The 21,455-nt window shown below is 41.4% G+C and overlaps 1 protein-coding gene across 4 annotated transcripts in view; it reads right to left on the bottom strand.

Moving 5' to 3' along the window:
• Positions 1-21,455, bottom strand: part of LOC105895330 (unc-79 homolog, NALCN channel complex subunit) — a 100,402-nt gene that overhangs the window by 67,573 nt on the left and 11,374 nt on the right. For 3 of the 4 annotated variants that reach the window (XM_031571575.2, XM_031571574.2, XM_031571576.2), the window contains exons 3-9: positions 14,593-14,909; positions 13,930-14,100; positions 12,941-13,036; positions 12,425-12,480; positions 1,850-1,979; positions 1,546-1,610; positions 899-987 (exon numbers count right to left, since the gene is read on the bottom strand). In XM_031571575.2, coding sequence (XP_031427435.1) covers positions 899-987; positions 1,546-1,610; positions 1,850-1,979; positions 12,425-12,480; positions 12,941-13,036; positions 13,930-14,100; positions 14,593-14,909 — 924 coding nt within the window. The remainder of the gene's footprint in view (positions 1-898; positions 988-1,545; positions 1,611-1,849; positions 1,980-12,424; positions 12,481-12,940; positions 13,037-13,929; positions 14,101-14,592; positions 14,910-21,455) is intronic. The other variant, XM_031571577.2, reaches the window with a different exon arrangement.

Below are 21,455 nucleotides of genomic sequence, written 5' to 3'. Positions count from 1 at the left end.
ACCCACACAGGGTTTGTCGGGGGGAGCTTCCTGGGCCCTTTGGCAGGAGGGGGAGGGTCTCTGATGTGTGCCTACCTTTGGCAGGAAGAGATCAACTTGAGGGGTGTTTGATATGTGTAAAGGAAGGGATCAACTTGAGGGGTGTTTCATATGTGTAAAGGAAGGGATCAACTTGAGGGGTGTTTGATATGTGTAAAGGAAGGGATCAACTTGAGGGGTGTTTCATATGTGTAAAGGAAGGGATCAACTTGAGGGGTGTTTCATATGTGTAAAGGTGTAATGTGTCTGGGGCTCTAGTTGAGGTGGGGGGGGGGGGGTGTAAATGAAGGGGGGTATGGAGGGGTGTGAATGCCAGGCAGAGGGGTCTAGTTGACCACAGACTATCTAAATGCTAAAAGGCCCGGCCCCAACCATCTGGTCATGGCTGTGGACAAAGGCCAGGAATCAAGTCTAGATGGCCCTGGCTCCAGACCCCTGGTGTTGTGCAAACTGAGGTTGGGGTCTATTGATATGGCTTGGTATGTGAAATCCACCAATATCTAACAGCCCTTATTTATTTTATGATGGCAGATGAATTGATACAACTGATACAAAATGCAGCTGCTCATACGGCTGGGAGCAACCTACTTTGTTCATCTTTACACTGCCAGGAAAGAAGTGCAAAAGAAAAAAAAACACTGCCCAAAAATAATCATTCCTACATAGTGGGGCATTAAATGTGAGTCGATTTTAACATATTGACAAAAAAAAACATTAGAAATAACGTGGCAATCAACAATATATAGATACTTCATTAACTACTGCAATCTGCATATAAAACAACATTACAGAGATAAAGATCCAAATAAAAAAGATGCATATGCCAAATGTTTACATGTGATATTAGATATGGACCTACCCTGCAATCCTTTGACTGCACTCTTCACATATATACAGAGGAGGAGGCTTGTCTCCCAGGGCCACCGATAGAGTTGGATCGATGCACATCTTAAGAAAGAAGAGTGAAGAACAACTGAGAGAGACATTTCAAGAGGAATCTGTGAATCAGCATATATACTACACACTATATAGTCATTCTCTTATTGATCTTTCTCCTCGTGGTAAGCAGAAACTCTGTGTATTACGTGCTTGTATTTACAGTGCAAAGTTTTGAGTCTGTCAAATCTTCATTAACACACACTCTACTGGTCTAGGGTAATTGATTCTAATGGGCACTTCTTCATTAACACACACTCTACTGGTCTAGGGTCATTGATTCTAATGGGCACTTCTCTGTCGTTGTCATTTTTGCACATAAATCATCCCAAATAAAGAATATTTCACACCAAAGTATATTCAAGCATTTAAGGCACAAATATAAGACACTATTCAAGACACACAATCTTGAACGTTACAATCAGACTTTCAATGAAAGTGCACTATTGTATCTGTATACATGTGTGGCCAACCCTTAAGAAAATAATACAAAGTAAAGAATTTAAAGCACAATATAACCCTAGATTAAGCACAAACAACAACAACACTCAACATGGCTGAGTTCCATACCTTAACTGCAGGTTTGTTGATGGCATTGTGACACTCAATGTGCTGGCAGTGAATAGGGTTCCAGGCTGTGCAGACACAATGAATTCAAACAGCAGAGCAAATAATGTTTAAGATAAGATGGTGGAAAAAAATTTACACTGATCAGGAAAGGTGAAGCAGTTAGTAAAGAACTGTGGCACAAGTGGTAGCACCATGAATACCTGGGGCCATGGGGTCCCGAGTTCGAGTCCGCATCTTCACTATCCCACCCCCCAAAAACAATGTAAGCGGTGAGAAAAGGTATATGGGTGACAGTTGTATGTACCTGTGTATTGTAGTCCTCTGTATTCACTGATGGCACCTGGAGGCTTTAAGTTGGGCCAGTAATGGAAGAGCATCTGGACAGCAGGGGGCTTCACTTGGGATGGTCCATAGGAAATGACATAGAGAAGGTCCTAAAGGATGAGAAGGAAATCTAAATCTGCAATGCTAACACATCCTGTACCACAGAACACATGTCAAATCAATGCTTACACATCCTGTACCACAGAACACATGTCAAATCAATGCTTACACATCCTGTACCACAGAACACATGTCGAATCAATGCTAACACATCCTGTACCACAGAACACATGTCGAATCAATGCTAACACATCCTGTACCACAGAACACATGTCAAATCAATTCTAACACATCCTGTACCACAGAACACATGTCAAATCAATTCATGATTAAGCTGGAAGACTGCAAAATCTTTTTTTTTCCTGATAATCATGTGCTCTTTATGCTATGCGAATAATGAAATATAAATGACAAATTAGATCCGTTTTTGGAAGAGAACTAGAACTTAAAAATATTTTTAAGATTATATTTTCTTGAACTGAGTGACCAGTTGCATAGTCTGGGGACAAGCAAGAGAAGCAGTACTTGCCCAGTTTAAGCTAAAATTAGAACGATCAATTTGAATGTAAATCGAAGTTGAAGCGGTATCTCTCTGTATATCTCAGAATAGCCACACATTGCCCATCTTGAGTCAGGGTGCATTGGGGAACTACTTATAACAACACATTTTCAATGAAGGGGTTTTAAGAATTTACATTATATGCATAATACTACTTACAATATACCACACTGGTCTTGGGAAAATATACAGTACTGTGCAAAAGTTTTAGGCAGGTGTGAAAATAATGCTGTAAACTAAGAATGCTTTAAAAAATGGAAGTGTTAACAGTTTCTTTTCATAAATTAATAAAATGCAGTGAATGAACAGAAGATAAATCTAAATCAAATCAATATTTGGTGTGACCACCCTTTGCCTTCAAAACAGCATCAATTCTTCTAGGTACACTTGCACACAGTTTTTGAAGGAACTCGGCTGGTAGGTTGTTCCAAGCATCTTGGAGAACTAACCACAGATCTTCTGTGGATTTAGGGTTCCTCAAATCCTTCTGTCTCTTCATGTAATCCCAGACAGACTCGATGGTTTAGTGCATTTTGCAACTGGCACTTACATTTGCATTATTTTGATGCAAAGGTAAAAGTGAAAAAATGCTGTGTCATATTGCATGACCAATTTGTACACTGTGGTGTCACAGCTATTTACCTCAGATAATTGTATGCACCAATCTTCATGTAATCCCAGACAGACTCGATGATTTACAGCATTTTTTCACACCCGCCTAAAACTTTTGCACAGTACTGTATATTTATTTGCTGAGGTGTCAGGAGTAAGCCCAGGCTGTAATTGCACTTAAATTCCTTAAAAGCCTCCTATTGTGCTTTTTGATACTCTTGGAATTACAAAACCACCTGCACACTGCAAACATAGGGGTCTAGATGGGCAGTAGGGGGCAGTAGGGCTCTAGATGGGCAGTATGGCTCTAGATGGGCAGTAGGGGTCAGTAGGGGGCAGTAGGGGTCTAGATGGGCAGCAGGGGGCAGTAGGGGGCAGTAGGGCTCTAGATGGGCAGTAGGGAGCAGTAGGGGGCAGTAGGGAGCAGTAGGGGGCAGTAGGGAGCAGTAGGGGGCAGTAGGGGGCAGTAGGGGTCTAGATGGGCAGTAGGGGGCAGTAGGGAGCAGTAGGGGGCAGTAGGGGGCAGTAGGGAGCAGTAGGGGTCTAGATGGGCAGTAGGGAGCAGTAGGGGGCAGTAGGGGTCTAGATGGGCAGTAGGGAGCAGTAGGGGGCAGTAGGGGGCAGTAGGGAGCAGTAGGGGGCAGTAGGGCTCTAGATGGGCAGTAGGGGGCAGTAGGGCTCTAGATGGGCAGTAGGGAGCAGTAGGGGGCAGTAGGGGGCAGTAGGGAGCAGTAGGGGGCAGTAGGGGCAGTAGGGAGCAGTAGGGAGCAGTAGGGGTCTAGATGGGCAGTAGGGGTCTAGATGGGCAGTAGGGGGCAGTAGGGGTCTAGATGGGCAGCAGGGGGCAGTAGGGGGCAGTAGGGGGCAGTAGGGAGCAGTAGGGGGCAGTAGGGCTCTAGATGGGCAGTAGGGAGCAGTAGGGAGCAGTAGGGGGCAGTAGGGGGCAGTAGGGGTCTAAATGGGCAGTAGGGAGCAGTAGGGGGCAGTAGGGAGCAGTAGGGGGCAGTAGGGGTCTAGATGGGCAGTAGGGGGCAGTAGGGGTCTAGATGGGCAGTAGGGGGCAGTAGGGGTCTAGATGGGCAGTAGGGGGCAGTAGGGGTCTAGATGGGCAGTATGGGGTCTAGATGGGCAGTAGGGGGCAGTAGGGAGCAGTAGGGGGCAGTAGGGGGCAGTAGGGGTCTACATGGGCAGTAGGGAGCAGTAGGGGGCAGTAGGGAGCAGTAGGGGGCAGTAGGGGTCTAGATGGGCAGTAGGGAGCAGTAGGGTCTAGATGGGCAGTAGGGGGCAGTAGGGAGCAGTAGGGGTCTAGATGGGCAGTAGGGGTCTAGATGGGCAGTAGGGAGCAGTAGGGGGCAGTAGGGAGCAGTAGGGGGCAGTAGGGGGCAGTAGGGGGCAGTAGGGGCAGTAGGGGTCTAGATGGGCAGTAGGGGTCTAGATGGGCAGTAGGGGTCTAGATGGGCAGTAGGGAGCAGTAGGGGGCAGTAGGGGTCTAGATGGGCAGTAGGGGTCTAGATGGGCAGTAGGGAGCAGTAGGGGGCAGTAGGGAGCAGTAGGGGGCAGTAGGGGGCAGTAGGGGTCTAGATGGGCAGTAGGGGGCAGTAGGGGGCAGTAGGGGTCTAGATGGGCAGTAGGGGGCAGTAGGGGGCAGTAGGGAGCAGTAGGGGGCAGTAGGGAGCAGTAGGGGGCAGTAGGGGTCTAGATGGGCAGTAGGGGGCAGTAGGGGGCAGTAGGGGTCTAGATGGGCAGTAGGGGGCAGTAGGGGGCCATTCATTCCTTGATTTATACTTGGAGATTTGGAGCTAGGCCATTTAGAGCTTTGTATTTTAGAGGGAGTACTTTGAAATCAATTCTACTTTGCAGCGTTCTGTATTAGTTGGAGGCTCAGGACAAGAGAGCATTGCAGTAGTCTAGTCGCATAGCAGTAAATGGATGGATTAGTTTTTCTGCAACTTGAAGGGATAGGACAGTTCTGATTTTGGAAATAACGCCTAGACAAAGCCAAATGGGAGCACTATTGGGAATGGACTGTCCCCTACTTCCCACCTAGACCTCTTTGTTCCCAGAGTGCAGGTCGTCTTGGAATACCAAGAGTATCAAAAAGTACAAAAGGAGGCAGAGTGTTCTGCTTTTGAGAGCCTCGCCTGTGGAATGTTCTGTGGGGTGTGTGTGTGAGAAGTCCAGAAAGGCTTTTTAAAGATGTCTCCCCCTGACAGTCTTACACTCCGCTCCTGCCTACCTGTTTTGCTGTGGTATCAGTGATTAAAGCCCTAGATTTACCAGTAGCACTGTCAGAATGTCAGCAGTGAAGTTAAGGAGCGGTTGGAACACAGTCTATCATAACCCAAACTCGGAACCTAGCACAAATAATTAAACATCTTTTTTTGAAAATACAAATAAAAACAATGATCCCCTCTCTCTCTATATATATATACTGTATATAAAGACAGAGCGAGTGTTTATATATAATATAATATATATATATATATATATATATATATATATATATATATATACTGTATATCTATCATATTGTACTATGTCGTTGATACAGATGAAGTAGCCATATTACTTTGGCCTCTTTGGGTGTATATATAAGGTGACCAGGGCTTGTATCCCGTTCCCTCCCTTATTGTACCCCGGCTTCATACTCCCGAAGGGATCACCACCTCCCTCAACCCCCCACAACTTACCCTGGATAGCCTGTGGCGTGCCATAGTAGAATTAATTTCATGACAACATTATTACTAATCACCATAACCTATAATTGCATATTCGTACATAAGGCAACTAAGCTCTGTCCACTCACTTTGTTCCCCTTCTTCCCCTCCTACTCTGGATCTCCACTGAGGGATGCTGCCGTAGTCTTTCCATCCAATCTACCTGCAGAACCTTACAGCTGCCTATTCCCACCAAACTAAAATTCTACTCTGCTTATAATACATACAGTTTGTCAGCCTATGTAGCCCTAATATAAATGCTTATAATACATACAGTTTGTCAGCCTATGTACCCCTAATATAAACAAATGCCACTATTTACATCGTTTTCTGCTTCATTGCTCTGCTTATCCCAATAATAAATAGTGAATAGTTGAATGCTGACTCTCTCCATATCTATGATTCCATGAAACATATAAACACGTAATCATGTAAACACCATGTACATATGTGTGCTAATATATTTTATCCTCTGATACGTGTTGTGAGTCCATCTGCTTACCCCCTCCCCTCCTATCACTCTCTTGCAGGCCGGCCCCAAGCAGATGAATTAGCCCTTTAAGCTGAGGTTCTGTTTAAGGTTTCTTCCTATCCAGAGCAAAGTGAATAATGGCAAATAAACCAACCTAAGATTCAGATCATATTAAGACATTTTGGAACTTGGAAGTTTGATGTCTACCTCTATTATTTGTTTTGTGTTTCCAAGTTCAACACAAACCAGGTGACCAGCAAGCCATAGGACAGACATCAGATTCATGATAAAGCAGCTGCTGTGTCCACCAAAAGCTGGCCAGCATAATCTCCAAAATGGTAATCTTATCATGGTAACAAAGGAAAGGTCCCCACACTGGTATTGCTCAGACACCTGGGGTCAGGAAGCAAACTGAGGTGTGAGTGACTGCAACCAATTATAGCGGGTGGGCCATTGAGAACCATCTCAGGCAGCAGGTTAGAGAAACCTGATAGTAATACAGAACAACAAAAGGTTGACAGACCTGTTTGCATTAGAAGCCCAGTCCATTTACATTAAAAGCCTAAGAGGTGTCAAACTGTATATATGGCAAGAGCTGGAGATCTGCACCACCACCATTCACATCTCAGGTTTGGGTTACCGTTCATCATATATAGATATATTCTGTCTAGTTGGTATCCAACCTGTTTATTCAATTGTTATTATTTGCAGTTGTACTTGTTCATTTGGGTTTAACCTTACTTTCTTGTTACGTTACCTCTTGTTACCGTTACCTGTGCAATGCCATGACCAACAACTCTCAGAGTCAGATTCATTGTATTTTCAGCTATATTTACCACTCTAATGCTTTCCTAACTTGCACTTCTACTAGTACTTAACCCTGCACTTACAGAAGTTACATTCCGGCACTTTTTTTCTATTTCTTGGGTGAAATAGGTCTCTATTGCTCGTAGCTTGACTGTTCTCTCCCTTGTATGTGGCTTTGGACAAAAGTGTCTGCTAAATGACTAAATCTAAATCTAAATGTTCTACAGTCCCATAAAGTTCAGACACATACAGGCCTTCCAGGCTGTCCTTTCTATGCTTCAATGTGAACATATCAATGCCTCCAATTTGCTTGGAGTGTGGAGTATAAATTCATTATGTAAGCTTGAGTGACAGTATGAAAGCTTGCATCAAACTAAAGGATAGCCAAGCTTGTTTGCTGTTTTCACTACAGTGACTGACTACTCCCTCTTGACGTACAAAGTGGTATCACAAGAGAGAGGAAGGGCTGCAGCTAGCGGGTTAGCTTGCTAACTTCATCTAAGTCATACAGTAATTATTTATATTCTGATGATATTTGTGATTTTTCAACTACTATTAATATATATATATAGGCCCTATAAAAACGAAGGACATTATGGAAAAACCTTGGTCTTTTAACTGACCACAATCTCAGTTTTAACAACCACGTGGAAGCAATAACTAAATCAGCTTTTTACCATCTGAATATTTTTTTTTCATCTACGCAATATTGCCAAAATCAGAAAAGTCATATCCCTTCAAGATGCAGACAAACGAATCCACACTTGTATTATGTCACACCTCGATTACTGCAATGCTCTCCTGTCCTGATGTAGCAACAACTCAATAAAGAGCCTCCAGTTTATACAGAACGCTGATGGTTGCACACTCACTAGAACTAAAAAATATGAACATATCTCACCTGTACTTGCCTCTCTGCACTGGTTCCCTGTCAAAAGCAGAATTGATTTCAAAGTACTCCTTCTAACATACAAAGCCCTGGACGGCTTAGCTCCAAATTACCTCAAGGAATTAGTTGTCCCCACAAAGATCACTTCGTGAGGGAATGCCTTTACAGATCCTAGGTACAGCATGTGGCACGTGTTGCGGCTGTCGCCAGCCAGTTGGGCACTGCTGTGTATCCCTTTCTATCCTAACTCAAATCTGCATGCACCGTGTCAGCAAACCATAACTAAACATAACTCATCCAAACTAAACATAAATAAAATTGCCATACACCTTGGCAGGCAGCCTCTCTCTCCCCCTATCCTTCTATATCATGTTGCTAATGCTAATACTGATACTGATGAAGTGGTCATATTACCTAATTGCTTACCTAAATGTATCTCCTTTGTTTATCAAATTGATGTCTACTCTATGTTCTCTCTCTTATAGTGTGACTTATGCTCTCAAATGCTGATGGATGTGGAAACATTGCTCCTCATCACCATATCCACTAAGTACATTTCCTCATATTGGCAGCTGAACTCTACCCACTCACTTTGTCTCTTTCTTCCCCTCCTAGTCTAAACTTTCTTCACTCTGGGATGCTGCTGTAGACTCTCCACCCGATCTACTTGTAGAAACCCTTGTCCTACACGAACCCACCCCATCACACTGCCATACACCTACTCTACCCCATACTCTATGCTAACATTTTCCTGCAATGTAAATAATTGCCCCCACCGACATTTTTCTCTTCCATTACTCTACTTACCCTTGTAATAGTAACCCTACCCCTTGTGCGCCGCGGTTCTGCTTAAGGTTTCTTCCTGATTAACAGGGAATTTTTCCTTGCCGCTGTTGCCATTGTGCTTGCTCTAAGGCAGTTCTGGCCCTGGGCTCTGTAAAGCCTTGAGACAAGTATTGTTTTGGCACTATATAAATACAATTAAATGGAATTGTTCTGGTATGGTTTATTTTCAAGTAGTTCTTTTAAGTGCAATGTGTATGTGTTCAACTCAATTCAATTGAAACCATGAACCCCCTAGAGCAGGGGTGGGCAATTAATTTTCCCAAGGGGCCACATGAGATAGTGGGACTGTTGTGGAGGGCCGGACCAATAGGCTGCACTCAATTCTGCTCAATATAAATGCTAGCTCTCTGTAAAAAGCATTAAATAGTATGGTTTTGATTAACTGCTACTGGTATGAAAATGTGGTGCAGGCATAGTAAAAACACCAACATTATTTTATCAATATTTATTTAACATTCACAAAAAAACAATTAAAAAAATTAGCATGATTTTGCAGTATTACAAACTTTATACAAAAAAAGTTAAATGTTTCTTGTTCAGTAAGAGAAATCCAGTCTCTGTTGGGCTTGAACAAGTGCACTGAAGTCAGGTTGAATGTCTGAGGTGGATATGCGAAGGACAGCTGACAGGTGATCGTCAGTGAGAGAGGATCTGTACCTTGATTTGTTGAATTTCATCAGTGAGAATGTTTGTTCACAGATGTAGGTAGATCCAAAGAGAACCAACATCCTTTGAGCATGCCTCTTCATGTGTGGAAAGGTCTCCTCTTGAAGAAAAGAATAAAAATCCAGCAGTGATACTGACTTAAAGCGCTCTGACAGTAGTGTATCAGACTGCCAGTCAATGAGTTCAAGCTGAACATCACTGGGTGCATTATCCACACTGCAAGTGAAGGGAGAAGAAATCATGTGCATTTCACTGTCAACTGTTTGAAAGTCTTCAAAGCGCCTTACAAACTCACCATGCAGTGCCCCTAACATGGATGAGTACCTGCGGAGGTGATCAGCTGATGGTGTGGCTTCTCTTAATGTTGGCATGTGAGTGAGAATGTTGCCCTCCAATTGGCTGGAAAGGAACTGCAACTTTCTGATGAAAGCCTTCACCAGACTGTACATCTCATGTGCAAAGAGGCCCTTGCCTTGCAGTTTTGTATTGAGGGCATTCATTAATGCCGTCACATCAACAGCAAAAGCAAGATCGGTCATCCAGTCTGCATCGGAGAGCTCTGGGATGTCCTTGCCTTTCTTCTCACAAAACTCTTGAATTTCAGCTCTCAAGTCCCATACTCTTTTGAGCACTTCGCCCAGGCTGAGCCATCTGACAGCTGTGTGGTAGCTTATGTCACCATGTTCAGTCTCATGCTCCTCCAAAAGTGCACCAAACTGCCTGTGATTTAATGCTCTTGCCCTGATGAAGTTTACAGTTTTAGACACAACATCCGTAACATGGTTAATTTTTAACACATTCTTACACAACACCTCCTGATGTATAATACAGTGCAAAATTACTCATTTCTGCTCAGGGTTAATTTCAGTCACTTTATCTTGCATCCGCTTCAAAACCCCGACATTTTTCCCTGTCATATTTGGACAGCCATCGGTTGTGACACCTGCCAGTTTGTCCCATTTCAGTCTCATCTTGTCCAAGCATGCATTAACCTCCGTGAACAAATCACTCCCAGTCGTTGTCCCTTTCATTGACCGCATTGCTGCCAGCTCCTCCGTAACCTCAAAGTCTTTCGTTATCCCACGTACAAAGATGAGTAACTGGGCTGTATCGCGGACATCACAGCGCTCGTCCAAAGCTAAGGAGAAAAAGTCAAAACTGCCCGTTTTGTTTTGCAGCTGGATCTCCAGATTTCCCGCGATGTCTTCGACCCTTCTCGTTACGGTTCGCCTGGAGAGGGACACATTCTCAAATGCCTCTCTTTTCTCAGGGCATAGTAGAGTCCATCAAACACTCTTTGATAAACTCCCCTTCAGAGAATGGCTTACTGTTTTTAGCGATTTTGTGGGATATCAAAAAGCTGGTTTTGACTGCTCCATCCCTGGTTGCATGAAGCTTGGTAAAAAGTCCTTGTTGTTTATTCAGCTTAGCTAGCAACGCTTCAGATGTCCGGGCCCACTCTGCATCAGTCAAATTCTTGTATTTCTCTGCGTGTTTAGTGTCGTAATGGCGATTCAAATTGTAATCCTTAAACACAGCGACCTGTACTCCACAAACTAAGCACACAGCTTTACCTTTGACTTCAGTAAACAAATACTTAGAAGTCCATGTTTAGTTAAAAACTATATATTCTGATTCGATCTTCCTTTTTTTTCAGTTGAGGTGCCATTTTTGAGGTCTAACAAATTCAGTAAAATCCAGCATACGATATAGAAACGAGGAGAGAAGAGTATAACTTACATTACAGTGTTCAAGTTTAAATACCAGTCAGTAATGGGAGGATACAGTTTGGTCAAATTTGGGGGTGTGTTGGAGGTGTGTAAGATAAATTGCAGATACGTGTTGTGTATTCCTCATTGTGTATTTTCGTATTCCACCTGTTGTGTATTCTACATCTTGGACAGGGAGGGAGGGGATGTCTGCTGAGATGCAATGGGACATTGTTCCTTAGTTTATTCTATTTAGCATAGGCTAATGATCAGACGATCAATACACATGGCTGGCGCACACACACACACACACACACACGAGAGCAATAGTAATATCAATGTATATCAGCGCAAACGCTCACAGGCACGCCCACACACATGAACGTAGGCCTGCAGAAATAAATACAAATATCCCGCTTATTACACGGTTACTTGCCAAAACCATACAAGACATTCCTCCAAAATACCTCTTTTTAATGATTTTGTTGCCATTTTGTGATTTCCGTTAAGAAAAATAGTTCTTCACTCAAATGCGCAGTAACCCACCTTCTGTCTTCAAGTTTCAATGACTTTCCGTTACGTTAAATGACCGGACTACTTGCGGAATGATATGAAAGAAAGCAAAAAACCCGTTGCCAATGACAGCAGTCATACATTTTTTGCAGCAGTGAATATAAAGAAATTACAGACATGCGAACGTTGGGATGGCCCATTCAAATCAACTGAACTTTTTGGAACATTCTGAAGAGCCGTATAATAAGTACAGGTATTTACGTTTGATTCCTAATTTACAATTGACCTCCGCGGGCCGCACAGAGACAGCCAACGGGCCGCAAATTGCCCTTGGGCCGCACTTTGCCCAGGTCTGCCCTAGAGCAAGCACTAAGGAGACTAAGGAGACTAAGGCACATGTGTGGATGTGATGATGGTAGTGGCATGGGGGTGGGGAGGGTTGATGTTTGTATCAGTGCTGCACTGGACAAAATCCACTACATGCCACTGTGGTACACCAAATGAAGATCTATCATGAGAAACATGAAACACCACATTTTTCAAGGCTGTAGTTTACATGAGGATTGCACAGAAAATTTGAGCTAAAACCATATTTTCTGAAAGCAGAATAATTTGTCTGCAGAGGTTAATTTAATAATTTGATCTATAGCCGTCTGTGTATGTGAGGAAGTATCCACAGGCATGTCAATATTTGTGTGTTCCTACCTTCCACATTTCCTGCTTGTGCTTCATAAGACATTCCAGCAGCTGACAATGGTACACTGGAAACAACATGCAAAAAACAGTCATCATGTATGGCTTCAGTGAGTGAGATTAAACAGTCATCATGTATGGCTTCAGTGAGTGAGATTAAACAGTCATCATGTATGGCTTCAGTGAGTGAAATGAACTCCCCGAGATCCCTCTGGAAGTTTTAAGATTTCTTAATGGTCATGACACGGTAGTTGGTTTGGCCGTGCTGAACTAGATCTACTTTAAATGCTGATGAATGCTGTTTCTGCTCAACAGACAGGAAAGACATGCTGTTGCTGCAATGTCCACTGGGAAGTAAAACACATGCTCCTATTCAGAGTCAGCAAATCTAGAGAAATACACTTGAGATCAGGTCTATCTACTAATGCATGTGTTTTACAGAATGATCAATGATGAAATCCACTTTTTGAGCAGGTCTATCTACTAATGCATGTGTTTTACAGAATGATCAATGATGGCGCCCCCTACCTGGGTTAGAGGTGTATTGCATAGCTATCATTAGCATAGAGGAGGCAGAGAGATTCACATAGGCTGGCACACCCCCTTCTCTTCGGGTGGAACCTACTACAAAATAGAATGGCAGTTGTCAGGCATAGATTGTCAAACTGTGTGTTCTGTATAGACAACTCACAAGGACCAAACACATTCACAAAACCTGTTCTTGGAGAGCTAACCTTCTGGTAATGTAACTGGATTAGTCTTTCTTGCATAGTACAAGTACTGCTGGGATGATATTGGAATTGTGGAAATGACGAAATATCACGATAAATACTTTCCTCAGTTACTGTATTCGAAAGATCGCCCAACTATTTGAAATCAAAACCTTGAAAAACAACTGAATAAATGCAGCATCTGCCAACAGTTCCAAGTTTTTCTTGCCAGGTTTTCTGCAATAACTCATATTTTACAAACCATTCTGTATGTATGTTTTTTTCAGTTTATCAGTATGTTTTTTTTTTCAAATGTATGTTTTACTAGAATTAGTTTCATTGATAACCATCCATCCATGAGTATCTAGTCACCTCTCTTGGTTATCTTGCTAGTCAGCTGCTTGAGCATGTTGCCTGTCACTATTGTCATGCAACAGTATTGATTCTTGACATTTTTTTCCCAAAATGTAAAGAATGTGACTGTTGGCCCTTTTTCTCTTTGGTATTGAACAAATGCACAGCCAAAGCTGCATCATACAGGACGATGCAGTAGATGTAGATAGTCAGATACTGATCCAGATACTTGTTTAATGTAGTAGCTGTAGATAGTCAGATACTGATCCAGATACTTGTTTAATGTAGTAGCTGTAGATAGTCAGATACTGATCCAGATACTTGTTTAATGTAGTAGATAGTCAGATACTGATCCAGATACTTGTTTCTGCTGATCAGGGGTAACAGGGCTCAACTGCAGAAGTGAAGAGTCTAACATCATAATGTCTGGACCAATTAGAATGGCACACTTACATATTGCCATAGGGAGGAAGGAGGTACTCAAATACTCAATGATGTCTTTGTGCAGGAAGGGAGGGAACGTGGCTAAGGTGGAGATCATAGTATAGGGTAAAGTGCTGAGAATATCATCACTGAGAAAAGGTAGGAGGCAAGTTGTGGTGTAAAATATGGCCTGTCCTAGATCTACAGGGGAGAGAAGACAAGAAGGCAAAAGAAGAGGGTGAATAAGGAAAGAAAGAAAAGAGAAAAGAACACAACAGCAGTGGCAACAACAGACATTTTTGGGTAGAAAACATTTAGATTCATGATTTTTCTACAAATTAATGATTTATGTAAAATATCTGGCCAATGTGTTAATTGGCTGTTTAGCTGTAACCCTTGCATTTATCATGAACATTTTTCATGCAGATGTCTCTTAAAAAGATCAATTAAATGTATGATTTATATATAATAAATGTATTGATGAGTCAATAAAAGTTTATTTTGCAAAATATGTATTTGCCAGCTACTTAGCTGTCAACACATCTTTGGTCTTGGAACCATTCATATCACCCAACCAAAGAAAAAGATCAATTATTTGTGATTTGGAAAAACCTGATGATGGATCAGGTCTGATCTGGATTTGCAGCATTGTGTTCTAGCAGCGTGATCATCATCATCATCATCATCACTCACCATGCTGACCGTGCTGCAGGAGGGGCACCAGGTCAAGCAAGGTGGCAAGGGTGGCATAGAGTCCCTGATAGTCCAGAGAGGGGTACTCTGAGAGCTGAGCGTCCCGGCTCTGCTGGGGGGGCCCCCCACCACGCTCGGCCGGGGCGTCCCGCAGAACGCTGTAAAGGAGGGAGCGAGTAACTGTAGGGTTGATGGAACTGACTTGTGGTCTTAGAGATGGGGTGAGTGGGAATGGCACAGGAAAAAGACACATGGTCATGGGCACGACCAATGAGGAAGCCTCCTGGCTCTCCTTTCTGCCTGTACGGGACAGGATGCTGCTCCAGGGAGGGGGGGAGAAGGGGAACAGGGGAAAAAAAGAGACAACAAAGACACAAAGAAACAGCACATTACATTGAAATGGCACTACATAGACAGTGTAAGTAGAAAAGAACTAAGCCCAGATAAACTCCACATAGGATGCAGTGTCTTGGCCAAAATCAGATTGCTGATTATATTGCTTTTTTCCATTTCTTTTCAGTGATTTCCGAATGAAAGTGACTCTTGCAACTCAAAGAGAGGCAAACACACAAACAGGAGATGATCACTGCATCTTATGCGTATCTGGAGACAAGGAGCAAAACTATAAAAAAAACAGCATGTTTTCAGTGACAGCCCTGTACTTCTCCAATGCAGCCCTTGCCATTAGCCATTTCTGTTCTTCTGCTAAGTCAATTCACAGACAACATTATGAGTCAAATGATTCAAAGGGCCAATAGATTTCTACGAAAAGATCAAGTTATGTCTGTCATGATATGTGCATAGTAATATCACACAATCTTGGGGAAAATACAGAGGTGACACTTCTGAAACATGCATTAGCCAGTAATAAACATGTATGTAGGGTCTGACAGAAAAAATAATGCTCCCTGATCACAACACATGTTTATTGCACAGTAAATTAAAAATGTGTAAATACATTATGATACTGTCTCAGTATCATTACAGGAGAGAAGTAATGATATCCAACAGGCATGTGGATTCCAATTCTAAAATAGATGTTGCTAGTCTACAGTTGGGGGAAGGGGAGGAAAGGAAGACTGGAATGGATAAAGGAGGTTGCTTCAAACAGGATGACTGGTAACAGTATGAACTAATGGGGAATGGATGCGTTTCCTGTCTTCTATGTAGCCGTTAGTGTTTTTCATTTTGATGAACACAAATGTATTTCCTGGCTGATGATCTTTGTGAAGGTTACAGGTGGATATAATATCTTTTGAGAATGTAAATGCTACAACAAATGCTTTAGTGTGCATTTTATTCATAATAATTTCATAATTTCAGTCATCATAAAGACAAGCTATATCAAAGTGGTGCTCTGCACAATTTACATCATGGAATGGGTCATTCCATGACAGATCATCCCGCCAAAAAAAATCTGAATTTAAACCTCAACAACTCAAATTTGCGTGATCCCTCTGAAATGCCCAAAGCGAATTAATCCAGAGGAGGACCACCACAGAGACAGCAGACAAAGTCCTCTTCCTTTATTTCTAGAAGAATTTTAGAATCATCAGTATGATCATTTCTTGGTGTTGGAATTGTCATCAGGTTAGAATGTGTTCAAAGTGGCGCAGGTGAGGAGGTAGGGTACATTTACATTTAGTCATTTAGCAGACGCTTTTATCCAAAGCGACTTACAATGTATACACATTTTATATCTACACTGATGGCACACTGCACATCAGGAGCAATTAGGGGTTCAGTGTCTTGCTCAAGGACGCTTTGACAGGGAATCGAACCAGCAACCTTTTGATTACTAACCGACTTCTCTACCTCCTGTACCACTGTCGCCCCGGGTAAGACTAGAACCATACCGCAACCAAGACTCAGATATAGAACTTCAAAAACAGAGGTGTCTCTGCCCCCAAATCGCAAAAAGATTTTTCAGGACGGAAATAATATACCAAATATAATATACCACATGAAGTTGAACTCTGTGAGTGATCGGACATGGAATGACCCAGAGCATATGTTAAACTGTTTTGACAAATTGTCCATTTCGAGAAAATTAAATGAGTGCAAATATCATTTATCATATATATATTAATCAAAATACTGTATAGTTAACATGAATAGCTAAATGTACATATATTCACACACTCATACACACAAGACAGTGCACACAAATACTACAAATGCACATTTAAAACATTTACATCTAGTCACTTCGCTTCATTTCACTCATCAAATTACACCTAATTTGTGACATCAGACAACCTTAGTTATGGGTTTCCATTAGACTTGTTGATTCTTTTCATGACCAACACAGTAGAAAGTGGAATGCGTTCATTGTTTTCCTCATCTTACAGGACATATATTTAATATGTCCTTATTGATCCAAATATATAGTACTTTAGTGATGAAGTCGTCAATATACCTGTTAACAGTGCCATATGTATGTTGTGTACAGTGTACAGTAAGTTTTGTTACAACAGAACAGGACTGATGACATAGTTTTTTTGTAAAATAGCACATCGCATTAACTATCAACTACTGACTAATAGCTGCCAATGCAATTTTGTGAGCTTTACTATATGATATATTCACTTCTAGTTACAGAACAAAAAGTTATATGGAATTGGAAAGGATTATTCATTATCAACAACTCCTCATAAAGCTCACTATAATTGGTGCAATTGATGCAAACCTTAAGAAACAACTCTTAGAATACATATTTGATCATCTGATTTCGATCTATTGTACAAACAATTCACAATCCTCAAATATTTGGTCTGGAAACTCCACCCTCTGTGTGTATGCGCCGTCTCAGAGTCAACTGTCATATGCTCCTCTCCAGGTGCTTGGTGTCCAAGCTCCACTGTCTCCCTCCTGCCTCATCTCAGGCCACATCAGTACGTGATGGCGCTCCACTGTCTCCCTCCTGCCTCATCTCAGGCCACATCAGTACGTGATGGAGTTCTCAGTCCCACTCCTGCTGGCCACCGTAAACACGTGCCATGTGTGACAAGCAACAACCCCATGCTTGTTCATGTAGCCTAAAACCTCCTTTATTTTTTGCTGCTCTACGAGTAACATTCTGTACTTTAAGAAAAAAATACTTTTATTTCACTTTATTCCTATATTTTGTGTCTCCCGGTCGGACACAGTTTCTTCTCGCCAGCGTCGGCGATCAAAATGAGTCTTGTGCCACTCTTTTGAGCTGGGTCCCACGGGAGTGCAGGCCTCTACCTCATGTTCTCTGTGGCACAGATGTCTCTGGCAGGTCACCAGTGAAATAGCACTTTCTTTGAGGTATAACTTTATTTTTCCTGAACATTTCCTGCTAGATACATATACATGTATATACCACCAAAAGCTTTGTGCGCTGATACAATCACCATTGTCATTCACACCATTGCATGTTTTTCATGGGAGAAGACTAGGTCAAACAAATTCACTATAGTCTGACTGCAATCTATGTACAGTAATGTACCAAATCAGAAAAAGTTTGGACGGTATGGAAAATGCAAATAAAAAAGAGAGCAGTGATTTATAAATGTACCTTGACTTGTCTTTCATTGCAAAAAGTATGAACACAAGATATTTCATGTTTCATGATATTTCATAACTTCATTTTATTTGTAAATATTAGTGCTGTCAGTTTAACGCGTTATTAACGGCGTTAACGCAAACCCATTTTAACGACGTAAAAAATGTTATCGCGAGATTACGTTTTTAGTATTTTTTTTTTTTTAGATTAGCGTTTCTTCTCTAGCGTTGCCTCGCAAACTGTGTCGTTTTTTACAAATGCTATTGCAACCACTAGTAACCTTAGAAAAACTACAGCACCACGCCGGATCTAGCTAGGCCGGAAGCAAAACAATAGGCACGCCGTTTGGGCTTGGAAGCCGGCCAATAGTAGTAGTTACGGTTTGAGTGAATGGTGAGCGCGATACGGCGAAATGGATGATAAAAAGCTTCTGAATGGAAAGTTTACTTTTAAAAGTTGTGTTGTGCAAAAGAAGCGAGCTTCACTGTTGTCTGAAAATGTCTGGTTACCTAACTGTTACGGTTCATTGTTTCTGAAATAAGAGGCCTGACTGCTATGTTCCCAGCAAACTTGGAAAAAAAGAAAATATTAAGCCATGGTTTAACTGCACTATAGGCTGAGTCCTTGTTTACCTGAAATGTGCACTTTCTAATTTTATTTTGTACCGCCCTGTTTGGCAATGTTGTTTTTCAATAAAATAAAACATTTGCATAAAGCAAGCCAATCCACTTTTCCATGTTGATAAGAGCATTAAAATGAAAAAAAAAAAATGATGGAAAAAAATAAATGAAGGGACAATTAGAATAGATAAAAATGTGCGATTAAATGCGATTCATTTTGAGTTAACTATGACATAAATGCGATAAATCGCGATTAAATATTTTTATCGTTTGACAGCACTAGTAAATATACATCTATTCCTGCCATTCAGGCCTGCAACACATTCAAAAAAAAAGTTGGGACAGGGGCAATTTAGGGGTAGGAATGAGGTAGAATAATGAAATAATGATGTGATTTGAAACAAGTGACGTCAACAGGTCATTGTAATCATGATTTGGTACAAAAGCAGCATCCAGGAAAGGCCTAGTCCTTTAGGAGCAAAGATTGGCAGACCAATTGTTTACCAACAAATGCGTGAGCAAATAATTGAAATGATTAAAAACAATGTTTCTCAAAGAAAGAAAGTAAGGGATTTGGATATTTCAGGCCTGCAGTCCTGACTTGTCCCAAATACAGAATGTGTGGTGCATTCTGAACCGCAAAATGGGACAACGAAGAGCCGTACCGTTGCACACCTTAAGACTTGTTTGCAGGAAGAATGGGACAAATTACACCTATAACGCTCCATCACTTGGTGTATTCAGTCCCTAAACATCTTTAGTGTTGTGAAAAGGAATGGCAACATTACAAAGTGGTAAATGCTTTATTGTCCCAACTTTCTTTTTAAATATGTTGCAAGAATCCAAATTGAATTAAGTGTTTATTTTGAAAAAACAATAACATTCATGAGGTAAAACATCAAATAATGTGCTGTTGTATTGTCTTCAATGTATTACAGGTCAAAGAGAATTTACAAATTTTAACTTAACATACCATTCCAACTTTTTCTGATTTGGGGTTGTACAACCAATACTTTGAATGCTGTCTCTCTCCATTTTTATCCACTATTAATTCTGTATATTTCACGTATATACCTTCTTCTATGTTTCTTCGAATCACGTAAAAATCATGTACATATGCCACATGTGTGCTTATATGTTATATCCTCTGAAACGTGTATTAATCCATCTGCTTGCCACATGTGTGCTAATATGTTATATCCTCTGATATGTGTATTAATCCATCTGCCTGCCACATGTGTGCTAATATGTTATATCCTCTGATACGTGTATTAATCCATCTGCCTGCCACATGTGTGCTAATATGTTATATCCTCTGATACGTGTATTAATCCATCTGCTTGCCCTTGATTCTCTATTCCCCCCCCTTCTTTTTTATATCTATCACTCTACCTGGCTGGCCCGAAGCAGATGGGTCACCCCTTTGAGCTGAGGTTCCGCTCAAGGTATCTTCCTGTTAAATGGAGTTTTCCTTGCCCCAGTCACCTTAGTGCTTGCTCTAGGGAGGGTTCAGGCTCTGAGCTCTGTAAAGTGCCTAAAGACCATTTAAATTGTTACTGGCACTGAATAGATCAATTGTTACTGGCACTGTATAGATCAAATTTAATTGAATTGGTATGGGATTGACATTGTGGACTCTACCTTTAAGGGTCATATTAAGATATGTTGTGGACTCTACCTTTAAGGGTCATACTAAGATATGTTGTGCAACGAGCCCCAGCATTTTAAAGGCTCTTCACTGAGTTAAGATTGGTGGTGTGTGGACCTGCTGATGACATGTGAAGTTCTGATGTTTTTATCCTTCTATACAGATGTGAACTGAGGCCTCTTACTTCTCTATCCTGGTAACAGCCAGTTTCTAATGTTCTGTGAAGGATGTGGTGTAGGTATCTGAAGAAAGCTCTTTCTTTGTGATAATTTTTTATGAAATCCACAAGTGACTATTGTGTTTCAAATAGTCATGTAACTCTATAAATCAGGACTAGCTAACATAGACCTCATTCCTATATGTAACTCTATAAATCAGGACTAGCTAACATAGACCTCATTCCCATATGTAACTCTATAAATCAGGACTAGCTAACATAGACCTCATTCCCATTACTTTGAAAGCCACGATTCTGCTGCCAATATGCCATGTTGGCATGATGAGGAAATCAGGAGTCAGGCAGTGTTGATTTGGCAGGACATTTGTTCTGGAATTGTAACCATTTGCAACTTCATAATAATGCCTGCAATAGTCTTAGTACCAGTAATGCAAAACAGTCACATCGTACACTACATTTATACACTATATTCATACACTACATTCATACCCTACACTAATGTAAGACTAAGCCCTCGCCCCATTGATGTTTCATTATTTCACTTATTTCACATTATTTGTTGAATGGGAGTGTGGAGCCATTGATCACCATGGTTGGGATTACCTTGAGCCCAAGACAGTCTTTTATTAGTGAGCTAGTTTTGAGAAATATAACTTTGTTTCAGTCTATGTTTTGTAAACAGTTTGTAGTTTTGGTTGCTATGGTTGACTGGTTGCCAGCTAGCAAAATAAACTTTTTAAATAACCTTAAACGTTTTAAATGTTCAATTGGCATTAAATTATATCTAGTTACTTGGCTGCTGTTTCAGTCTCATCAATTTTACTCACAGAATTATAATATGAGGCTGAAACAGTCTGCTTGGCCAATTGGCCCCCAAATACATAA

Source organism: Clupea harengus, chromosome 8 (genome assembly GCF_900700415.2).
Source record: "Clupea harengus chromosome 8, Ch_v2.0.2, whole genome shotgun sequence".
NCBI lineage: Eukaryota > Metazoa > Chordata > Actinopteri > Clupeiformes > Clupeidae > Clupea > Clupea harengus.
This window is presented reverse-complemented; position numbering and strand designations above follow the sequence as displayed.